This window comes from Ochotona princeps, chromosome 3 (assembly GCF_030435755.1).
Source record: "Ochotona princeps isolate mOchPri1 chromosome 3, mOchPri1.hap1, whole genome shotgun sequence".
NCBI lineage: Eukaryota > Metazoa > Chordata > Mammalia > Lagomorpha > Ochotonidae > Ochotona > Ochotona princeps.
In genome coordinates, this window is record NC_080834.1 from 114937582 (window position 1) to 114960291 (window position 22710).

General features: G+C 49.2%; 1 protein-coding gene across 7 annotated transcripts in view; it reads left to right on the forward strand.

Moving 5' to 3' along the window:
* TNIK (TRAF2 and NCK interacting kinase) overlaps window positions 1-22710 on the forward strand; it is a 397078-nt gene that overhangs the window by 297013 nt on the left and 77355 nt on the right. For all 7 annotated transcript variants that reach the window (XM_058661109.1, XM_004591298.3, XM_058661110.1 and 4 more), the window contains exons 10-12: window positions 2710-2885; window positions 7172-7238; window positions 10251-10455. In XM_058661109.1, the coding sequence (XP_058517092.1) occupies window positions 2710-2885; window positions 7172-7238; window positions 10251-10455 (448 nt within the window). The remainder of the gene's footprint in view (window positions 1-2709; window positions 2886-7171; window positions 7239-10250; window positions 10456-22710) is intronic.

Below are 22710 nucleotides of genomic sequence, written 5' to 3' on the forward strand. Positions count from 1 at the left end.
CCTGCCAGCCAACCCTGCCAGTGTTACCAACGGTAGGGTGGCTTTTTTCTTAAGAGACAAATCTAATTAATCAGTAGCAAAGAGTCAAGCAATAAACTTGCACAAATGGACTTTAAACCCAGTAGAACACCGGCAGGCAGTTGAGTTGAAGTCAGCACGGCTAAAATATTTTCATGTGTAATTAAATGCGTGAGTAAGCATGTTGATTTTTTTAGTCACTATAGCTTAAGCAAGAGGCAATCCATCCTTCCTTGGAAGCTGTGTTTTATGAAAAGGAGCATTATTCTCTCTTCTCACGGTGCTATGTGAGGAAGTAATGAGGTACAACACCTGCCCCATGGGCCCATGGGCTGGCATGGAGGCCCTGGGGCACAGCAGGCATCCATCCTCCAGGACATTCCCGGGCGGGAGGGGCTGGCTCATGGCTTAGCTCCCAGCGCTGTCCCGTCCCGGAACTCTGGCTCCTTCTTCTGTCTCACTGTCAGGAATGGATCCATGTCTGCATTGTCGTATTCAGTTGGCTATGACTTAGGTATCGTCCTCTGTTGAGGTTGCATACTTCATAAAAAAATCACAAACTTCCCTCTGGTTGCTGGCAAGAAAAGGAGGACCACTGTTTGCATTGCCTGTGCATATCTAATAGCTTTGTGTTGACCTATTTTTGTTCTTATCTTTTCAAAAACATTCACTGATGTAATTGGAAGGCACAGACAGAATGGGAGAATCTCTTTGATTCTCTGGCTTGTTGCCCTACATGACTCCTACAGCCAAGTTGGGCCAGGCTGAAGCCAGAAGCCTGGAGCTCCGTCCAGGTCTCCCACGTGGGTGGCCACCTCAGCAGCCTTGCCAGGTGCATTCACAGGAAGCCAGTCAGAAGCAGAGCAGCTGGAACCAGCTGTGTGTGATGGGACGCTGCTATCTCCAGCAGTGGTTTAACCTGCGGCACCACAATGCCTTTGTATTATTATATTTTAAACACTGATTTTCCACCTGGAAATTCACAGTGTATTTTTGACTATTTCATTTTTTTTTTCATTTTCATTTTAATTAGCTTCTAAAACAGATTCCATGCGATTTGTAGATAGACTTCTAAGAACAATAATCATGTTTCCTTCTTCCCTTCCTTTCATCTCCTTCCTGTTTGCGATTGAACCCCACCCTCTGTAGTTTGCTCCTAAGGAGAGGATTTCCTGGCAATTTATTCTTACAAGAGTAGGGGATCATATCCCACGTATCAGCACAAAAGAGCTGAGAACAACAACCTGGGCTCTCCAAGCTCCCCACTGCCCCTCACAAACCCAAGATGGAAGAATTGGTGACGCAGCTCTTACCCTGAGCTCTAAGCCTGCCAGCCAGCACACCAGGCGCTGCGGGGGCGGGGTGGGGGGGACCCGAGACACAAGCTCTGCCTGGGCTCCTCCCCCACAGTGGGCGGGCGTGCGGAGCTGAAGTGGGAGGGACAGGGCTGAAGGACAGCCGCCTCCCGTGTCCAGGCCACAGTGTGGCCACTCTCGATGAATCCCAGGTAACTCGAAGCGCAATATGTCACCTTTCCTCCTATTTTTAAATGCTCAACATGGTTTGGAAATCGAGAGCAGAGACAAAGTCAATCATTCTTCTAAAAACGTGAACAAAGGCGAGGAAGTGCTTTGCCCTGGGCAGAATTAGAATTGTGCACGCACCACTCAAGATGTGTTTGAATCTTGAAAAAACTCCCTTGCCTGCTGTATACTGGGCAGTCTGGACGCTTTTGGAGCCTCAAAGTTGTGTGTGCAACATACAAACACAGATGGCCCATTGCAAAGCATGGGCCACACTTGCTGTTGGGATCCATTCCTGTAACTCTGCAGTGTGCCACACGAGGGAGACAGAGAGCACACAAAAACACATCCCTCCTCTCACCAGCTGAGAGTGACCCAGGTTCAGCCAAGGTCTTTCCCCAGAGGGGTGTGAACACGTGGAGCACTGAGCTGTCAGGGAGAGGCACGCTGTGGAGTCATAAACTTAATTATTTATGACTCCAGACAATTTTTTTGGAGTGTTCAGCTGCAATATCTGTGCCCAAGTCATGAATGCAGGCGAAAGTCCACCTTAGGTTTCCACAGCCTGGTGCACCTGCTGTCCTGATGAGATGTCGTCACACACCTGGTCCCTGTGTGCATGCCGCATGGGCTGCAGCAGTGTCTCCCACTGGCAAGTGGTCCTTCACGCTGTTATTTCCCAGAATTTGAATTGAAATCACAGGTTGAAGTTCACAGAATCCCAAGTCCCTTTGGCATGTGGCATGTCTGATCAGTTTTAGGAGAGGTCCTTGCCTTGCCCATCCAGCTTTGGTTGCCCTACCCTGTTCTTGCTACTTGCATCCCCATCACGGATCGCCCAGCTGTTGGAAGCAGCCTTTCTCGGGGCGTGTTGTCTCATTGAAAGCCCAGCTCTGGCCTGTGTGCTCCAGTGATGCTCATGGGGGTCTTTGCCTTTTGTTTTGGTGTTTTGTGAGCTGTCATACATGAATTATACACGAATGTTTTCCTGTGCGTTGCTACCACGTGTTCATGGCGCGTCCTCCACAGTACCTATTCTCTGAATGCTTGGGCCATTTGCCAGTGACCAGGATACATTTTTAAAAAATGATACCATTTGAGAAAATAGTGGGTTTACAGTTCAGTGGGTCTTCGTCTCATCTGTGGCTTCATGTCTCTTGTCTGGCAGGTCCAAAAAGTTCCAGTTGTTTATTGAGAGCTGCCTGGTGAAGAACCACAACCAGCGGCCAGCCACGGAGCAGCTGATGAAGCATCCGTTTATCCGAGACCAGCCCAACGAGCGACAGGTCCGCATCCAGCTCAAGGACCACATCGACAGAACCAAGAAGAAGCGGGGGGAGAAAGGTGAGAGGCACATGTGTGTCCCAGCAGGAGAAGCCAAAGATGCGTGGGGCCTGGGCTCCTGCTGCTCGGAGCCTGCACCGTCGCGGTTGCCAAGGGGGCTGCCCGGAGCATCGGACTGAGTGAGGCTGCTCAAGCGGCTCGCTCATGAAATGGCAGAACTACCAGAAGCAGTTCCAGGCACTGAACAAAGCCATGTTCAGCAATACTATGGGGTACTTTCCTAAGAGAAGTGATTCTCTTAATCCGAATGAATATTCATGGGCAGATACTAAGACACCTGCAGAAGAGATAAAGCGGGAAGGAAGACCGGTCGAGCTGACATCTCTCTGACAGTCTGGCATTCGAGGCTGCGTGCTCTGAGGCTCATTTCTCCTTCAGTGCTTTGGAAGCCAGAGGGGCATTTCCTTCCAGTTGCAGAGATAGACAAGGTCATTAGGTTGCCAGGCTTGCCACATGGCAGGTCTGAAGGTCATGTAATATGCCTCTTTTATTTTATGGATGCGAAAGCATCTCTTATGTCCCTCTCAGTCTTATTCAGTGCTGTCTTTTCATGGCAACATCATCAGGACACGAGTCCAAACTAGAGTCCTGGGATTGAGAGGTGTTGGGGGTCAGGTCAGCTGAGGACTGGCATGGAGAGAGAGGCCCTCAGTGTGAAGGGTCAGGGACCGGGTGACGCTTGCATGCAGTGTCGGGGCCTGCAGGTGGGAGGTGTGGTTAGGCAGGCTCAGGGGCGAGGTGTTCGGACCTGAGCCCAAAGCAAGCCCACCTGCGATTGTTAGTGGGAGGGCAGTGATAAACGTTAATTCTCCCCCCATGCGCACACACAAACAAGGGGCTGGGAAAACTAAGCCTGAGCACAAATGGGGAAATCAAGGTCAGAAAGCCCCAAGACTGATATGATGTCTGTTTTTCACCCATGATGGTCCTGGGTGGCTCTGTGAAGTCATCGTGTTTTCAGAGACTTTCTGGGTAGTATCAGACATGCAATCATTCAATGCCAGCTTCTCTTCAGAAGGAAGTTGTATCAGACCATGGGTACACAGAGTGGACCAAGTGCTCCAAGTCTGTTTCCAGACTCCAGCTGTGGTTCCACCCCTATTGCTTAGGTGAGCTGCACTGCAGTTTTCCGCTCTTTAAACTGGGATTGGTGGTCTAATCACCCTACATGCCGTAGCCAAGCAGAAATGACCCTGTCGTTGTGAAGCCCGAGTCCTCCGTTCAGTGTCTGGTCCCCCGCTGTCTCCGCTTGGTCACTCTTCACCTACCCGCGATGTCTTCGTAGTCCTCGGGCACGCTGCCAGCTCGGGGCCCACTTTGCCCTCACTTTTAGCTGTGGCTCAAACTTATGTTTCACGCTGCTTCCCATGTGGGGCACATGCTCTGGACTCTAACTCAGAAACCCTCATGCTGTGAAGATCCGTGGCTTCCATCCATTTAGTCTCTGTAGCATGCAAAAGCACGATGCTTCATGCCGGTGTATTCAGGAGTTAGGGAGCCGTGGAGGGACGCCAGGCCTTTTAGGCTGAGGTCACCAGGACAGCTTGGGTGTCATTTGTATCTGCTCCCCGAGGAACTGTTCCGGCTTGCGTGGGATCTCATTGCATCTGTGCTTTGATCACATGATCTATTTGCTTCCTCAATCCTCAGCGCTCTCTCGACTGACTTTTGGTAGGACCAAGCAGTGTCACTTTCCATTGCTTCTTGCTTTATTTGAAAGGGAAAGACAGAGAAGGAGGGCCTCATCCACCTGTTCACTCCCTAGAGGACCACAGCGGACCCGGGGCTAGGCCAGATTGAAGCAACGTCCTGGGATAGCATCAGCGGGACAGGGGCTCCTAAGCCGTCTTGTGCCGCTTGCCCAAGCTCACTGACAGGGAGTTGGGTTGGAAGTGGAGCAGCTGGCATTCAAACTGGCCCTCAGATAAGTGATGCTGGCACCCCGACCGTGGTTTAATGTGCTATGCCATCAAACCAGCATCAGAAATGTTGACACATGCTAATTTAATCCAGTAATATAAAAGCAATCAGATCAAATTCAAGTGAAGTATGAAGATTAAGGAGTCTGACATAGGATGGGTTTTACCCTGGAGAGAAGTAACTGGAATAAGCGTATGCTTCTTTCTCTTGCCATCATTTTCCTTCTGAGATGAATCTTCTGCTTGTTTTTACTTTGCACTCTGGGTATCCATTCAGGAGTATGGTGTAAACTTTCAGTATCGAGTATTAAAGCCATTTACGCAGGTTCCTTACATTTGGGCAAAATAATAATTTTACAAGTAAGTAACTCAAACATCACATATATCTAAATGTACGGAGGTAATCTGTGATTTAAAAAAAAATATGCTCTAACTCATCATCCTTTAGTGGTTGAAAAGCGCGGACATGGCTTGGCATGGTTGTCAAACCTGAGTCACACTGTGTGACTGCTGCCTCCTGGTGGTAATGTAACAAAATTGCAGCCTCAGTTCCTCTGGAGTTCTCCCAGGTCCTCAAGGTGGTAACTACCGTGGCCCAGCTGTGAACGTGTAGCAGTGAGATTGTCCCTTACTTGCCAGGTGCCTGCAAGGGCCCCTCCTGGCCCACAGTGCAGCATATACAAATGTCAGGAAACCCTTCCTTCTTTCCGGCGCTTCTCTTTGGTCTCTTTTGCTTGCATCCTGTCGCAGCCCATTGATTGCAGAACAGGCCAAGCACTCTAGTTCTGCCAGCCTGACTCAGACACCTCACTGTCTGCGATGCAGGGTAGAACTGTCTAGTCCCCCCTCTAGCTGATTGCTGTTTTGTGTACTGCTGGTTCTTGCATGAATACATTGGAAAGAGCAATTGTTTTGAACTTGGAAAAGTTGTGGATTGAATTCTAAATGCAGATCCCTGATTGGCCTTTGATTAGGGTGATGACATTGGACGTAGCTCTTAGTCTCTTGTAATCTAAATGTTATTGATGGAAGAATCAGTGAGTTTCAGAGAAATGCTATGAGAAATCAATGAGAAGCTGTAGGTAAAGCACTTGACACCAACAATCAGCACTGGAAACTCCCGGCACTGTCCCTCAGAACCACGGGCTCATTGGTTAGCCATCTCACCTGATGGAGGCTGATCTCCAAGGCAAGGCTCAATCATACTCATTTTAGCGTGAGAATTTACTTAACACCATACCAAAATAAGTGAATGTCCCTGATGGGCCACTCACACCTAGTTATAACCAGGAGTCTTTGAGTGATATCCAAAGTGTTTGTCTGGAATTTATTGAGATCTTAAAAGGGCCTTTCTGATTTAAAATGATGAGTCATTCATTGATTCATTCATTAGTAGCAGGACTGCAAGTTTAACATGGTGGCTTTATAATAGGGCTTAACCCAGACAAAAAGCTCATTTTCAGCTCCTTGTCTTTCCATGGGAACAGTAGGCACTGGGGACAGATTCCTGGAGCCAGCTGCTGGAAACAGGTGCAGCAAGTGCGGTGGCTCCGAGCTCATCCCAGCTCAGTGCTGCCCACAACTCTGTGCCTCAGGTCACTCAGGACAGCCGTGTGCCCCATAGCAACAGGAATGCATTCTCTGACCAGCAGTGTGGGTCATCTTACAACCCACCAACATCACGCGCTCCAGTTACATGCAGCTGACCTATACTGGCCAGCTCCAGGACAGCATGGCCCGTCAGTACAGGGAGGAGACACAGAAAACCCGAGACATGTAGGGATGCTTTTCAAAGCTCATGGAAAATCAAAATAGAACATAAATGTATCTTGGTGCCGAAATATTTGAATCTTAACATAGTGCTTTCCTAGTGTCTATTTTCCATTCACTTTCTAAAAGATTCTCACTGGGCATGGATTTCAGCAAGTTTTTGCAGTAAGATAAGGTCATCTTTTAATTCTGTTTTTTCCATGAACTTTTTTCAAGTTCCTTGACATGCAGTCACTGCCATAACATGGTATCCTGCTTTACAGTGATTTTTATTTTCAATAAGGAGGAATAGATTCTCACATAACAGTGAAAAAAAACAGCCTAGTAATCACGAGCCCCAGCAACGCAGCCACAAATCCTGAATTGTTTGTACTTGACTTTCGCACAAACAGCAGTCCATAGTTGGTTGAGATGAGCAGCGCCATGGACACGTCGTGAGGGGACAGCGGTTTTTCACTCCATCACAGTCTTCTGGTACCACTGTCACATAGGCTGCCTGTCACAGAGCCGTCCTTCTGTGGCCCGTGACCGCACGGGTGGGAGGGGTGGGACTGAGCCGAGCATCTTCCGTCAGTGACACTGTGCGTCTCTCCCTAGATGACACCGAGTACGAGTACAGCGGGAGTGAGGAAGAGGAGGAGGAGAACGACTCGGGAGAGCCCAGGTACTACAGCGGCAGCCCAGGCTGCCCTGATTTCCGGGCTGCTGGCTGGGTCATGTGGCACCTACTTCACCTTGGATGTATAGACTTGTTTCTCAGGCTCCAACAGGGTGTTTTTAGTTAATTTACGACCCATAAAAAGATTAATCTGGGGAAGTTTTCTGGAGGTAGATGCTTATGAAAAAGTGAAAAATCAGCCACTTCTGTATCTTGTCTTCCATGGTGCATGGCTAGTTCTCTAAATGTTGTTGGCTCACATCGTAACAGAATGGGCAGGAGGCCGCTGTCCAGCTGCTGTGGGACTCAGGGGACTTAGAGCTGTGACTAGCCGGACACCTCTGTGCATCTCAAGCTTGAGCAGCTCCGTGCTTTATTTCCTACCTGGGAGGAACCCAGGTGAACAGCCACAGGCCTTGTCACATGCGTGGGTACCCTCACCCTAGCCTGGCAGAAACCACCGTGCCGTTGCTGCTGTCAAATGCTGGACCCCCGAAGCCAGAGCCGCTTTCCCCGTGGTCCTCCCTGCGTCTTGGACTCTTGGCTCTTCTCTGGTGCTGGTGTGTCTGCTGGGATTTTTCTCTGGTGAGAGTATTTAGCCAGTGGCATACGGGCCATGGTGTCACTCACTGTAAACGGGAAGCTGCAAGGCCAGGACTGTAACCTAGCAGCAAAGCCAATGCCAGCAGCGGCGGCATCCCATATGGGCACCAGTATGAGTTTCAAGTGCTCCACTTCTGATGCAGCTCCTTGCTCATGTGCCTGGGTAAGCAGCAGAAGATGGCCAGGTCCTGGGGTCCCCTATACCCCTGTAGGAGACCCAGAAGAAGCTCCAGGCTCCTGGCTTCAGACTGGCCCAGCTGTGACTGCTGCAGCCATGGGAGGAGGAAACCAGCCGATGGAAGATCTTACCTTCTCTTCCTGTAATTCTGCTTTTCAAGGAAATGCATCTGTAACAAAACACTGTGTTGAGTACGGGAAGCACACAAGGTCACGGGCTTCTCTGGGAACCTCATCTTCCAGTCCTCCGCAGAGCACAGCTTGATGTTCCAGGAGAAGGACTGTTTCCTGTGCAGGTGGAGCAGAGCCTGCCACAGCAAGGAAGGGGCCCGCATCGCCTGTGATGCTGGGACAACTGGCACACCCTGTGTTCCTTTGTGAGCTAACTCACACCCACCAAGCTGCAGCAAGAGGGGACTCAGCTAACAGCGCCATCTCGCGTTCTCTCCTCGCCTACCCCAGGGTCCCTCAGAGTCAAAGATCAGAGCAAACTGTTTCCTTGCATCCAATACATCCTGATGCCCCCACGTCAGCTTCGCGATGGGGATGACTGCCAGCACAGGTGTGGACAGTGGGCCTTCCTGTGAGGCAAAGGACGGAAGGCCTGCCGTCAGAGCTGCAGCCTGGCTCCCCCAAACCCGGCCTTGACAACCTGCAGACCAGTTTCGGTGGAGTGGGGAAGCCTTGTCTTTCTAATCCTCGCTCGACTGCGTGTTAGCAGTCACACAGGAAGCCAGCCTGCCCTCACCCTGCTGCTTGTTCTGTGCCATCACATTGAGGGTTAAGTGCTGTTTTTAACAACAGCTTAAGATTTTAAAGATTTCTTTATTCGGAAGATGGCAGTGGCGTTGGCAGTGCAGGACAATGGGCCATGCTACTGCATGCAGTGCCAATGTCCAGGATGAGCGCTGGTTCGAGCCCCAACCTATTCTACTTCTTTTTTAAAAAACATTTATTTTATTATTTTTGTTGGAAAGTCAGATAAACAGAGAGGGAGATCTTCCATCCGTTGATTCATTCCCCAAGTGGCCACAATGGCCAGAGTTGTGCCAATCCAAAACCAGGAGCCAGGAGCCTCCTCCAGGTTTCCCATGTGGGTGCAGGGCCCCAAGGCTTTGGGCCATCCTTGACTGCTTTCCCAGGCCACAAGCAGGGAGCTGGATGGGAAGTGGGGCCGCTGCAATCAGCCAGTGTGCATTTGGGATCCCTTCCTATGCAAGGTGAGGACTTTAGCCACTAGGCTACTACACCAGGCCCAGCTATTCTACTTCTGATCCAGCTCCCTGCTAATATGACTGGGAAAGCAGCAGGTTATGGCCCAGGTATTTGGGCCCCTGCACCCATGTGGGAGACCTGGAAGAGGTTCCTAGCTCCCAGGTTTGTCCTGGTCCAACCTCAGCTATTGTCATTTGAGGAGTGAGCCGGCAGATGAAAGATCTCTCTATTGTTTTCTTCTCTCTCTCTCTCTCTCTCTCTCTCTCTCTCTTTCTTCTCTCTCTCTCTCACATACACACATACCTCTTCTGTCCGCTGGCTTCCATCCATCCCCAAATGCCCCAACAGCCAGGTCTGAGCCAGGACAAAACCACAAGCCACAAGCCTGCATCTCAGTCTCAGTAACAGGAGCCCAGGCAATTGGGCCATCATGCGTTGGCTTCCCAGGCAAATTGGCAGGAAGCTGGATTGGAAGCAGGAATAGCTGAGGCTGGACGCGGCTCTTCCATATGTGACACTGGCTTTGGAAATGGCAGCTTAATCCCCTGGGCCACAATGCTGGCCTGGTTACCCCATTTCAGAAATGAAGTGACAACTAAGGTGTGACAACTAGGTTACACACAGAATTCATGATGGAGTTCCGAATGCTGCTTAGACTTGACCTTGAGGCCACACCAGTTAATGGCAGTGGGCATCCTTGTGTGAGGCTGGGTCCCCGAACCCCATCACCTTTGCCCAGCACCAGCCAGTTGAGTTGGGTTTGTTTCAGAGGTTGCCACACAGACCAGTGCCCAGGCTGGGCTCCAAAGATTGTCTTAAATGTCAGGAACTCTATGTATGACACTCAGCGATAGTTCACACAGCTCACCAACCACACCCCAGGCCCATGCTGGATCCTTTTCCCAAGCTACACACCAGACTGCTCTTCCAGCCCACCTACCCTTTCCTACTCCCACCCCTCCCAAAACTCAGATTGCACGACCCTTGCCCCGCAGGAATTCTGATGGCTGTCTCTGCCCGCAGCTCCATTCTGAACCTGCCCGGCGAGTCGACGCTGCGGCGGGACTTCCTGAGGCTGCAGCTGGCCAACAAGGAGCGCTCGGAGGCCCTGCGACGACAGCAGCTGGAGCAGCAGCAGCGCGAGAACGAGGAGCACAAGAGGCAGCTGCTGGCCGAGCGCCAGAAGCGCATAGAGGAGCAGAAGGAGCAGCGCCGGCGGCTGGAGGAGGTGAGAACCCGGCTGTGGCCCCAGGGCACCGCCGTCGAGGGGGTGGGGGGCTGCCAGACGTGACGACCTTTCCAAAGCTCCTGTTGCCTTCATACACACACACACACACACACACACACACACACCATCCACCCATCCATCCTTCCATCCTTTCATCCTTCCATCCATCCATCCATCCATCCTTCTATCCATCCTTCCATCCTTCCATCCATCCATCCATCCTTCCATGCATCCATCCATCCATCCATCCTTCCATCCATCCATCCATCCATCCATCCATCCTTCCATCCATCCATCCATCCTTGCATCCATCCATCCATCCTTCCATCCATCCATCCATCCATCCATCCATCCTTCCATCCTTCCATCCATCCATCCTTCCATCCTTCCATCCATCCTTCCATCCTTCCATCCATCCTTCCATCCATCCATCCATCCTTCCATCCATTCATCCATCCATCCATCCATCCATCCATCCATCCTTCCATCCATCCTTCCATCCATCCATCCTTCCATCCATCCTTCCATCCTTCCATCCATCCATCCATCCATCCATCCTTCCATCCTTCCATCCATCCATCCTTCCATCCATCCATCCATCCTTCCATCCTTGCATCCATCCTTCCATCCATTCATCCATCCATCCATCCTTCCATCCATCCTTCCATCCATCCATCCTTCCATCCATCCATCCATCCATCCATCCATCCATCCTTCCATCCTCACTGCCATCCACGGGAAACACATGAGCCACTCCACTTTCCCATATGGCTGTCCTGGCTGGGGCTCGTCACCCTTGTGTCCCTACAGATGATCCTTCTCCAGCCTTGCCCTTGACTCTGAGGCCTCCATCTGCTGCCAGCTCCTTCCAAAAGCCTCTAGACAATTAGGAAATGGAGAGAATGGAGAGTGTGTGGCTGTTGACCAAACTCGGTGGCCAACAGGAGGTTCACCAACTGCACAGGAAAAGGTTGGGGCTTTCACAGGTTCCCGCGACAGAACACTGGCCTGTCCCTCCTTGATGCACTTGCAGTAATTGCCTCACTGGGCCAGAAGGCCCCTGTGGAGCTGGAAGGCAATGAATCCCTGGGGCAAGTTGTTTCCTCAGTGGCCTCTCAAGGTCTGGCGCCCCTGGTTTATGTCAGCAAGGGGCTCAGTTCCAGTTTGCAAGACAACCCATCTCCTCATTGTGTCTCTACAATGTTAGTTTCAGACCAGCAACAGTAACACCAGGAGTGGCAATTATTGAGTGCGCTCTGTGTGCCAGCTACCAGGCAGGCAGTTTTGCTTATACCCATTATCTCATTGTCTCTGGGCCTATGCCCGTGACCTCCATGCAAAGTATGGTTTAGCAAAGTGGCTCCAGGACGGTACTGGTCCCTGGTGCAGGGCTGGCTGGTACAAAGCGAGGAGTCACACCCTGGCTACCCTGAGCCCAGTGCCCACGTAAGCCTTCCTAAGACAAAAAGAGGAGTTGTGCCTGGCATCCTTGAACTGTAACCCTGAGCCTTTCGGGCTTCTGCCAGCAGCAGGAGGCAGTGACACACTTGTTCAGGCAGTGTGAAGAACGCTGGGCACGTGCGAGCTTGGAAGGTCCCCTCCTGTCTTGGCACAGTGAGGCTGAATTCAAAAGCCAGTACGATTGTGGTGCGGTAGTCAGCAGCTCCAGGAAGTGTGTTCAAAGTGCAGGAGCTATGGGTGTTGGCATGACCTCTGATCCTTTGGCAAGCACACACCGAGACTCCAGTGACCACACGGGCCCTTTGTGGCCTCTCATACTGGTCCCTGCCCAGGGCCATTGTAGAGTCCTCCTGTCCCTCGGGGCTCGTGAGGACTCAAGGCCTCTGTCATTCAAGTTCAAGGCTTACTGCTTTGGACTTCAGGTTGAACCTGTCTTCGCCACCCCACCTCTTCTGCTTTTGCCCTGTCTGCTGATTTATTCCTTCTAAGAATATCTCCCCAGACCCCCACATCCCAACTCACTGGAGCACCGTATCCTGGAAACCTTGACCATGTGTAGCTTTTCCATGCTTGCAATCGCTGGGTCCAGGCCCACCCAGGGAACTGTACTTGGCTTCAGGCCTCAGACACGTATGTTGGACCACCTGGGGAAGATCCCACTGTCGTACCCCTAAACATGTAAGACAGCCAAGAATGTACATAGGAGTTTTACACACACAGGAATTTCCTCATGAGTGAATTTCAACACAAGAGCTCTTGGCCTATGGACCTAGATCCTGTTAGAGCGAAGGCTTTTTAGAAGTTGCTTATTCAGTGTTTCGATTTTGTCCTCATCGTACCTGACATGCAGTATTTGAGTATCAAGCCATTGAACAATACTTGCAGATGGTTGCGAAGCACTCAGCATGGGCCGGGCCCGCTGCTCAGCTCTTCTGCGCAGGTACTCATTTAACCTTCCTAATAATCGCTAGTCTGAAGGTAGCAGAGCTGAGGCCTCAAGTGGTTAATAATTTGCTCAAGGTTAAGTGCCTGAGAACAAGGCAGCTGTCCAGCCCGGAGGATGAGGCCACGGAGCCCAGCACCACACCCTGGCCGTACCGTGCCTCTGGGCCAGTGAGCCACGCTACCATCTTTTGTCCTGACCATCACGGGGTTTCTGAGCAAGGGCAGAGAAGCTGTGCTCAGCACGCACTCATCTCTGAGCTGAGTTCTGTCTCATGTTTGTAGTAGGGGCTGCTGCCAAGACCCCCTCTGTGACTCTTCTCTTGTGGCTTTTTCTGATGTCGTGTCCTAGACACGATTTGAGTTCAGCTAAGTGAGGTCTGTGTATCTGAAGATATGCCTCAGGGGTCCTGACTTGCATAGAAGGCATTGGGAAGGACTTTTGGGCAGTGATAGATTGGGTCAGCTTTAGTCTTGGGTCCTTTAGCCAGCCCAGTAGCACACTGGAGAAGAAAAAGAAATGTGAACTCCTAAGACAGCTATAGGTTCTGAACCCCTGCACCCACATTCTGTTCCCATTGGATCCCTAGGTTTGCCTCCTTGCCCTGGGCTGTGGTGGTCGCTTGTTTTCAAGGATCCAAGAAGAAACCTGGATGGCGCTGTAACACAGAAAGAGCTCAGTACCCAGAGCTTCACTTGGCAGGCTTTTGTAGGCATCCTGGGAAATACATTCTTAGTTCCAAATATAGGTTCTTTCACTACCACTTGGGCATTCAAGGACTGTGTGAACGACACCCTTGGGGTCAGGTGAGCTCCGAGGTCCGAGGAAGCCCTGCACAGCATTTACTATTTATGGGCAGCCACGTGGACTGGGCAAGGGCCTGAGTCGGTGTCTGCATGTTCTTGGAAGGACTTCGGCTGTACCCGAACGTTGGCATGTATCAGCTTTTCACAAAGGACGTGGCATCAGGCCAGTTACGTCGTGGAGATAAACTGAGCTTTTGACCAGTGATAAGTACAATTTCTAACGAAGTTCCAGGAATGTGATTCAGACCGGTGAAGGTGAATGAGTCTGTCCGTAGTGAGTACACAGCCTCTTCTGTTGCTACTTGCTCTTAGCGTTTTTCCTCCTTGGCCTGCAGAGAGCATAGCTGGTGCATTCTAGGTTAGACCAAGCTTGAGCAGATTCTTGGTGAGTTAGGGACCTGCTCAAGATTTTTCAAATCATACCAGAGTGTCCTATACTTTCAAGTCAAGGGAGTGAATCACACGAGGCAGCACCAGCCTGCTGCGGGGGCAGGGGGGGATTGAATTCTCTCTAGAGAATGTTTCAAGCCACTGAGATCTCATTTGTTGCCCTTCTGGGTCATTGTAACATTGTCCAATTATGAGAGCAACCTGTCCTGACTAAACACACAGCTTTGATTCCATTACCTGGAGTTTTCAGAAAGAGCATCAACACTTCTATCTGGTTGCCAGTAATAATGGACAGTAATGTACAAAATAGAGTCTTTGGGGAAAACTGAATTTCCTGGAAGCCTTCAACTTTGCTATTGTGAATGAGTTACTAGGGCTTTTAGTGGGGCGTTGGGCCCATTTTCCTTGGTAAAATGGAGCATAGAATTAGATTTTTCTCTTAGGCCTGTAGGCAGGTGGGCAGTCACCAAATGCTTGGAGAATTCCTTCATGGTGTAGGCATGACACTGGAAATGCAGGGACTCTGGCAGAGACTAGAGCCATGAGGGAAATGGACGCTAAGTGAGCCAGGAAATGCAGCCCTGTGCTAGATGAGTCGGGGTTCAGCTACAGGAGGGGAGAAGGGCACCTGGAGATGCTGGAGGGGGTCGCCAAGGGGCTCTGTGGGCCAAGCGCATTACCTTGGGGTCTTACTCTAAGAAGCGTGAGAAACCACTGCATGTTTCTACCATGGGCCTATGCGCCCCCATTTGCCTTATGAAAATCAAATTTTGCCCTCTGCAAAGAAAATGATTGAAGACAACAGGAATGGAAGAAAAGCTCAGTAAGGTCAGGCCAGAGTGGGTGATGCTTTGAGTGGACAGTGGCTGAGTGGGGCAAGAGCTGTTGGACACGTGGCAAGGAGCTCCAGTTGGGGGGACATGCAGGACAATCTGAGTGCTCAGAGATCAGAGATGAGGTGGCAGTCACACAAGGGTCCCACAAGGGTGATGCCGTGGCTTAATAGGCTAGGCCTTTGGCATCAGCATTTTATGTGGGTGCCAATTCATGTCCTGGCTGCTCCACTTCCCTTCCAGCTCACTGATTATGACCTGGGAGGGCAGTGGAGGATGTTCCCAGCCCCTCGGACCCTGCACCCATGTAGGAGACCCGGAAGAAGCTCTTGGCTTCCTATTGGCCCAACTTTGGGGATTTTAGGAGTGAGCTAGTGGATGGAAGCTATCTCTGTCTCTCTTTCACTTTGTAAATCCACCTTTGAAATAAAAATCAAGTAGGTCCTAAAGAAAAAGAGGAGAGGGTTCTGTCAGACCAGAGTATCAGGCTTAGATCAACTCAGAACGAAATGAGAGCAAGACACGTGTGAGGCAGCCAGGGGTGATGGTCAAGTGCCGTGGAATTCCACAGAGGGGGGCAAGAAAGAGAGGCAGAGAGAAGAGTAGGATGGTTTATTTATGGCAATGGAAGTTTGCATTGAGAAGGGAAGAAACTCCAAGCCTGAGAATTTAGAGCAGGGAAGGAAAGGCCAGTGAGAAAACGTGATAGGGATGGAGAAGGAATGAGGGGAGAGTCTAGTACAGTGGAAACAAAGATAATTGAGGACAAAAGCACAGGATGGCACAGAAGTGGGCAGGCTAGCTCAGCGGCAGGCTGCCCGGTGACCGAGGACAGCATCCTGTGGCTTCAGTGACAAGGTGTTCAGCAGTACTTTCTGGAAATGCTTTCATTTCCTCTCTCTGGCAGGAGGCAGTGCTGTCTGCTCAGGAAGTCAGATCTTCATTGGAATGAACAGGTGCGTGTTTGGACTCCAGGGCTGCCATGTCCTTGCCTGCTATCCTCTCCCCACGCCCACACTTCCCAAGCCCTACAACAAAGCTTGGTACTCCACTAAGAGCTCTGAGGATTAACCAGGAAAATAGATGTCAAAGAATTTTGGCCAGATCTCACTTTTGTTTTTTTCTTAAGACTGATTTATTTGAAAGGGAGAAGAACATGTTGGGACAGATATTTTCAATCACTGGTTCACTCCCCCAAATGATTCCTTGGTCAGGGACAAACCATGCTGAAGCTAGGAGTTGGGAACTCCATCTGGCTCTCCCATGTGAGTGCAGAGGGATTGGGCCATCATCTGTGGCTCTCCCAGTGCTGTTAGCAGGGAGCTGATTTGGAAGTGGAGTAGCTGGGCCTCAAATCAGATAGAGGGTGTCAGTATTGCAGGCAAAGACTTAACTGGCAGTGCCACCACACTGGTCCTGGATCTCATATGTAAAGAACTTGTCAAATACAGCTGAAATCCTGCTAATAAGACCCACCTCGGGCTTTGGTTGGGAGACTAGCCCGTAATCCCCTGATGTCAGCTGTTGCTTATTTTCTCTTGGCACTTGCCAATCACTCAGAATGTCAAGGCTGGTCGCACAGAAGCTGTCCCACCAACCAGGACACGAACTCGCGCCCTGGAAACTGAGTCCTTTCTTCCACATGCCCTGCAATGACCCTGAACAAAAAGAGAGGCTCCTGTTTAAGAGTGACAATGCAGTGCAATGTATGGAGGCTCTGAAATGTCCCTGGAGAACAGAGCAGGTTGCAGAGTTCAGTGAAGAACAAAGTAGCATTTTGGTGAATAACATGGACTGTAGGCCCAAAGACTGCCCAGGCTCAAATCTCGGCCTTCCTCCCGCTTAGATATGTGGCCCTGAGTGAGCTCTTGAATTTTCCTGTGCCTCAGTTTTCTCTTCTGTATAACCAGTAGTGACAATGGCTTCTACCTCATGTTGTAAAGATTAAATGAGTTATGGTGGGAGGGTTTGGGGAGAGGTGGGGAGAATCCAAGTACCTATGAAACTGTGTCACATAATACAATGTAATTAATGAATTCAAAATAATAAATAAATAAAAAAAGGAAAAAAAAGATTAAATGAGTTAATCCATTAGAAAGCCATAGCACATGGTGGGCACTCAGTAAGTGCCAGTTTTTACATTGTTGGCATGGGTGTTGGCTTGCATTGGCTGAGTTTGAACCCCTTTATGCACTAGGATATAATCTTATTGACTGTATTAGAATAGATGTACCAACAGGTAGGCTTGCTTTTGAGGTTTCAGCAAAGTATTTGTTACAGATATTCAGGAGAAGGCCAGCGCAAAGGCTCCATTGGCTCATGTTCCTCCTGCAAGTTCTGGCATCCCATGTGGGCACAGGTTTGTATCCTGGCTGCTCCACTTTCCATTCATCTCCCTGCTTATGGCCTGGAAAAGTAATGGAGGATGGTCCAAAACCTCAGCACCCTTTATCCACACAGGAGAGCCAGGGAATCTCTATGCTCCTGGTTTTGGATCAGCTCAACTCTGACCATTACAGCCATTTGGGGAATGAAACAGCAGATGGAGGATCTTTCTGGTTCTTCTCTGTGTAATTCTGCCTTTCCCATAAAAATAAACAAACAAGTAAATTACCAAGATGAATTCACTTACATCATTAAGATAGAAAAATGTGTAACAGCTTTCCTTTTACCAACTAGTAGGTTACTGTAGAACTCAAGTGTCCCCATCATGGCAGACCAGAAAGTCACAACTCGATCCTATTCCTGTGGCCCTGGGCCAATTCCCTTGCAATCTCAGCTTCCGTATGCTCATGTTGATGGAATCTGCTTGTCTTGCAGGAGTGTCAAGTAGTAAATAAAAGCATGTACATGGAAAGTCTGGCACAGTGCCTAACACAGAAATGGGTTGAGATTCTTAGATGGGTATACTGTTATTTTAGAACTGATGACTTCAAAGGATGGTGACTTTTTGTCTTTCATTTTAGTGGTTGTGTCTATAGATAGCACTCCCCCTTCCAACCTGCCCTTAATTCTCTCACATACCTCCCTGATTCCTCTGAAGCTTGGAGTATTCTGGCTTGAGAGAGAACCCTTCCCTTTGTGTCTTGCTGAGCTTTTGGTCTGTGGCCAGCCCAGCCCGTGGTCCTGGCTGCACAGAGAGTCTGAGAAGGAGCTGTTGTGCATCCTTCTGTGCACCTGACACAGTAGCATCAGCTGCCATCCTCGGGTGTCACCTCTTCACATAGGGGTCTGGAGAAACCCCTGGAGAAACTCTGCCTGCACATGCATTCTCTCTTTAAGGTTTCTAGCCATCATTCCCAACACTGTATGACTGTAGTCCCATCTGTGCTGCCAAAGGGCTACATACAGTCTCCTCTCCTACCAGTATCTAGACCAGAGCCACCAGGAGGCAGGGCTCTTCCAATGTCTGCTCAGCAAGTACCTGCACCAGGAACATTGTACCTCATCAAAGACTGTTTCATCAAGAACGTGGGATCTAGGCAGCCCACCAAGAGACTGCCTAGGTTTGAATTCCATCTTTGTCACCTCCTACGTTGGCCAACTTGGGCAAGAAGTGACATCTAATATGCCTCAGTTTGCTTAGTTATAGCATGGGATAATAGTAGTTCCAGGGTTTGAGTGAGTTAGTACGTACAACGTACTGAGAACAGTAGCTGACATGAAACAGAAGCCTGATTACTCTTTTATTAGTATTATATAGATATATGCATATTTTAAGTATTGTATATATACATATATATATATATATACACAAAATAAATATGTAGTGTTTTGATGATATGCTTTCATAGGCACAGGAATTCCTCCTTCTGCATCCCTATACACCCCTCACTGTTTTCCCCCATTTTATTACAATAGCATAGTCCCTCGGCAACTGTCACAAGTCCAACATTCTGTTATTGAAGTGTACCTGGCACTGTACATACAGATAAGGTAGAAAGCCCCAAGGAGAGATGAATGGTAAGGGTAAGGGGAGCATCTTTGCTTCCCATGGCCTGCCTTGTTGGTGCTCCGTGCATCATTTCTTTGCACGGTGAGGCTTGGGGTGGAGCACAGCTTGAGGTACTTGCACAGATGGGTAAAGCAGTGTGGCTTTTCTCCAGGGACACACCCATTGCCAGGCCCAATGCCACCGGATAGCCTTGTGAGCAGGAGTACTTCCCACCTTCCAGGACCTGTGGTGTGGGTTGACTGGCACTGCTGAGAAATGGCCTTTCTTTTGTGTAATTATGAAGTGCTGAGAACAGTGGCCAGCTGACTGGGGCAGAGCAGCCGTCCATGCCTAGAGGTCATTATCATCCCGGTGAAGACGTAAGTCTGTGCTTCCCAGCTGCACTTGGTTCTGCTCTGGGACAACTTGGACCAGGCTGCCAAACTCAGTGCTCACTGTCCACATGGGGTCTGTCCTCAGTCTCTGAAAAGGATCAGGAGTCATGGGAAGGGAGGATTCCCACTCCTGCGAAGAGGACCTGTGGCGTGCCCAGGGGTAAGCAACGCTGCTTCTCAGTGGATCCAAGAAGGGCTTTCTTTCTCACCCACCTGCTGTGCCACTGAGGGTCTGACTTCTTGCCTTAGACCCCTGACTCCTGGGATGAGAAGGGTTTCCTGCTTGCCTCACGCAATTGGACTGAAATTCCTAGACTGCAGATTAAATGTTATTGCAATTTGAAGTCCTTTAGCCCAGACCCATGTCTGCATTTTCAAGGAACGGGAAGGGATGCTAGTTTTTGTAGACACAGCATTTTGTGCTGGGAGAAAGCCAGCACTGGGCACCTACTGTCTCAGCACCTCGTGAGTCCCTCGTGCTGGACAACACAGGTGGCTTCCAGGGCCTCTCTCATGCACCTGCCTGTCCCGAGACTTCACACTGCACCCCTGGCCCCTTTATTAACTCTGCAGACAGCATCATCCAAGATCATGAAAAATGAATATCAGGAAAACACAGTGCGTGGGTTTCAAAAACTCTTGGCACCCAAAGAAAGTTAATCTTATTTTCGCACTAAATTTTGAAGTAACTTTTTACTAGTGTGAGTACTTTTTATTCATTTAGCTTAAACAAGGTTACGAATAGGGAGAATGAGAACAAGGAATAGAAGCGAGGTTGAAAGGTCATGGCTAATTCCTTAGCGATCGCCAAATAAGCTTACTTACTTTTCAGTTTATTCAAAAATCATTTACATTTGAATGGTTCCTCTATTTGATACATATCTAACTAGAGATATAATTAGAGACATTTAATTTAAAAACAAAAGACAGACTACCAGGAGGGCCCAAAGGATTCCTGCCAAACAGAGGGACTGGAATGCAAATAGAGTCATGAAAAAGCAGCTTTTGTTTTCTCTTCAGTTTCACTTATTTTGTATTACCCAAGACATGTCTTAAAACTGGTTAAAAATCTGAAGGGAAATTTCATGTTGATTATACACCTGTTACAGATTCTTGAGAAATACTCCGCATCAAAATTCATGTAAGAATATCATACGTTATAGCAGTTAACAGTTTTAGATTCTCTCCTTGTTGAACAAGAACTGACAGGAAATAGATGAATAATAATACGCATGTCTATAAAACTTAGACAATTCTAATGTCTAAAAATTAACAAATGGTTAAAATTAAAAATCTCCAAGAAAAGTAGACCAAAGAACACGATGAGTTCTATTAGGCTGTAGGCATTTAAGGTTTGAAGAAAGACAGGAGATGGCTGATTAAAATGAGGGAAACTTGATTTTAGGGGGAGCTGACGGAGGGTGCAGTTGGACCTAGAACGAAGGGTTTGAAAAGCAAGCTTCATTTTGCTTGGGCAGCAGGCAGGCAGAGTGCCCTGGGCAGCCTGTGTATGTGTGTGCCAGGAGTGAGGGTGTGCAGAGTGCCACAGGGACCCTGATAGGGTGGCTGGGGCATTGTGATTCCTAACCCTGGAACTGTAACAATAAAATCATTTCACATACAGTATTATCTCATATGACACTTGCATCTCATGGTTTTCATTGCAATGACTGCTTCCTTCAGAGGGAAGTTTTATAGCGTCAAAGAAGCTGTAGAAAGGACAAGCCTCAAAAGTGTTCTCTGCCAATTCTGTCACCGCAGGCATCCCTCAGACAATATCCGGCCCCAAGAGCTGTGTAACCTACGTCAGGGACTCCCACGGCCACGGGTGCGAGACAGTACATTCTGTTTCTGAATGCTTCCTGCTGTCGGAAAAAGTACCTTGTTTTTCATTCAAGTCCTTAGGATACCTCTGGCATTATGCAAATTAGGACAAGTAAACTGAAATGCCTTTTGTGTCAGCCCCAGACATGTTTCAAGGCAATAATAATAATAATGTTTTTCTCCAAGTGCCACCTGTTCCCACTGGCTTTTCTGTATAGACATGAGGCTCCATCTTGCCTTTGTGAACTCTGCAAGGATCAGCAGGACCTGTTTTCATAGCACTGGATCTCAGGTTCTCCTGCTAAGGCTTCAGAACCCTGGAAGAGTCCATCTGCCCTTGAACTTTCACACTCATACACAGCCCATTGCATATTGGGCTGCTTTTATGGCTTTATCTCATATCCAGGCAAACCCAGAAAGCCCTTTTCCCTGGGGAAACTGAGGCACCGAGACAGCAAAGGGCTTATGAATACTCAGGACACTTCCACTCTGAGAAGGCAGGACCAGTATTCTTTTTTTTATGATTATTTTGAATTCATTAATTACATTGTATTATGTGACACAGTTTCATAGGTGCTTGGGTTCTCCCCACCCCTCCCCAAACCCTCCCACCATGGTGGATTCCTCCACCTTGGTGCATAACCACAGTTCAAGTTCAGTTGAGATTCCCCCATTGCAAGCATATACCAAACATAGAGTCCATCATCTTATTGAGGACCAGTATTCTTCACAGGGTCACCTCGGGACCCGGGCTGTTTATGACCTTCGCCCTGTACCTGTGTGTGTCACCAGCTCACACACAGGTGCTCAACAGCTCTTAACTACGGGGCTGCTTGCCAATCAGATGGCAGGCTGTGAGCACAAAGAAAGGTTTCCTTTACTCAGTTGATTTCTCAGGAAAGGGTAGGCCAGATCATTTATCTTAAGCAGTTATCTCTGAAAAAGTGGGTGTAGAGAGGAAGGAGGGAGCTGTTATCTAGTCCGTCTAGTGTTCCCAGCGGATTGCCCTGAATGAAAGATGGGCAATGCAATGAGAATAGAGGGACATGTGGCGAGCAGCCCGAGACAGCTTCTTCCAATGTGTTGTGTTTCTGCTTCTACCTGCTGCTTTGGAATCCACTGAAGCAGCATGGCAGGAGCCAACCTCAGAGTTTACGTCCCGTCTCAGCACCTGGAACTGCGTGAAGCTGGGCAAGATGTTGGCCTGGGGATGCATCACTTCCCTGATCTGACAAATCAGAGAGCTGACAGCAGCATGTGTCTCCAAGGTGGTGAGAATAAGTGAATTCATACAAGACAGAACAAGGACACTCCCCGCTAGCGTAAGAAATTTTGAATACATGTTTGTTTCTGTTATTCATAATATTTCTTTTTTTTTAAAGATTAATTTATTTTTATTACAAAGTCAGATATACAGAGAGGAGGAGAGGGAGAGAGGAAGATCTTCCATCCGATGATTCACTCCCCAAGTGAACCGCAATGGGCCGGTGCGCGCCAACCCGAAGCCAGGAACCAGGAACCTCTTCCAGGTCTCCCACGCGGGTGCAGGGTCCCAAAGCTTTGGGCCGCCCTCGACTGCTTTCCCAGGCCACAAGCAGGGAGCTGGATGGGAAGTGGAGCTGCCGGGATTAGAACCGGCGCCCATATGGGATCCCGGGGCTTTCAAGGC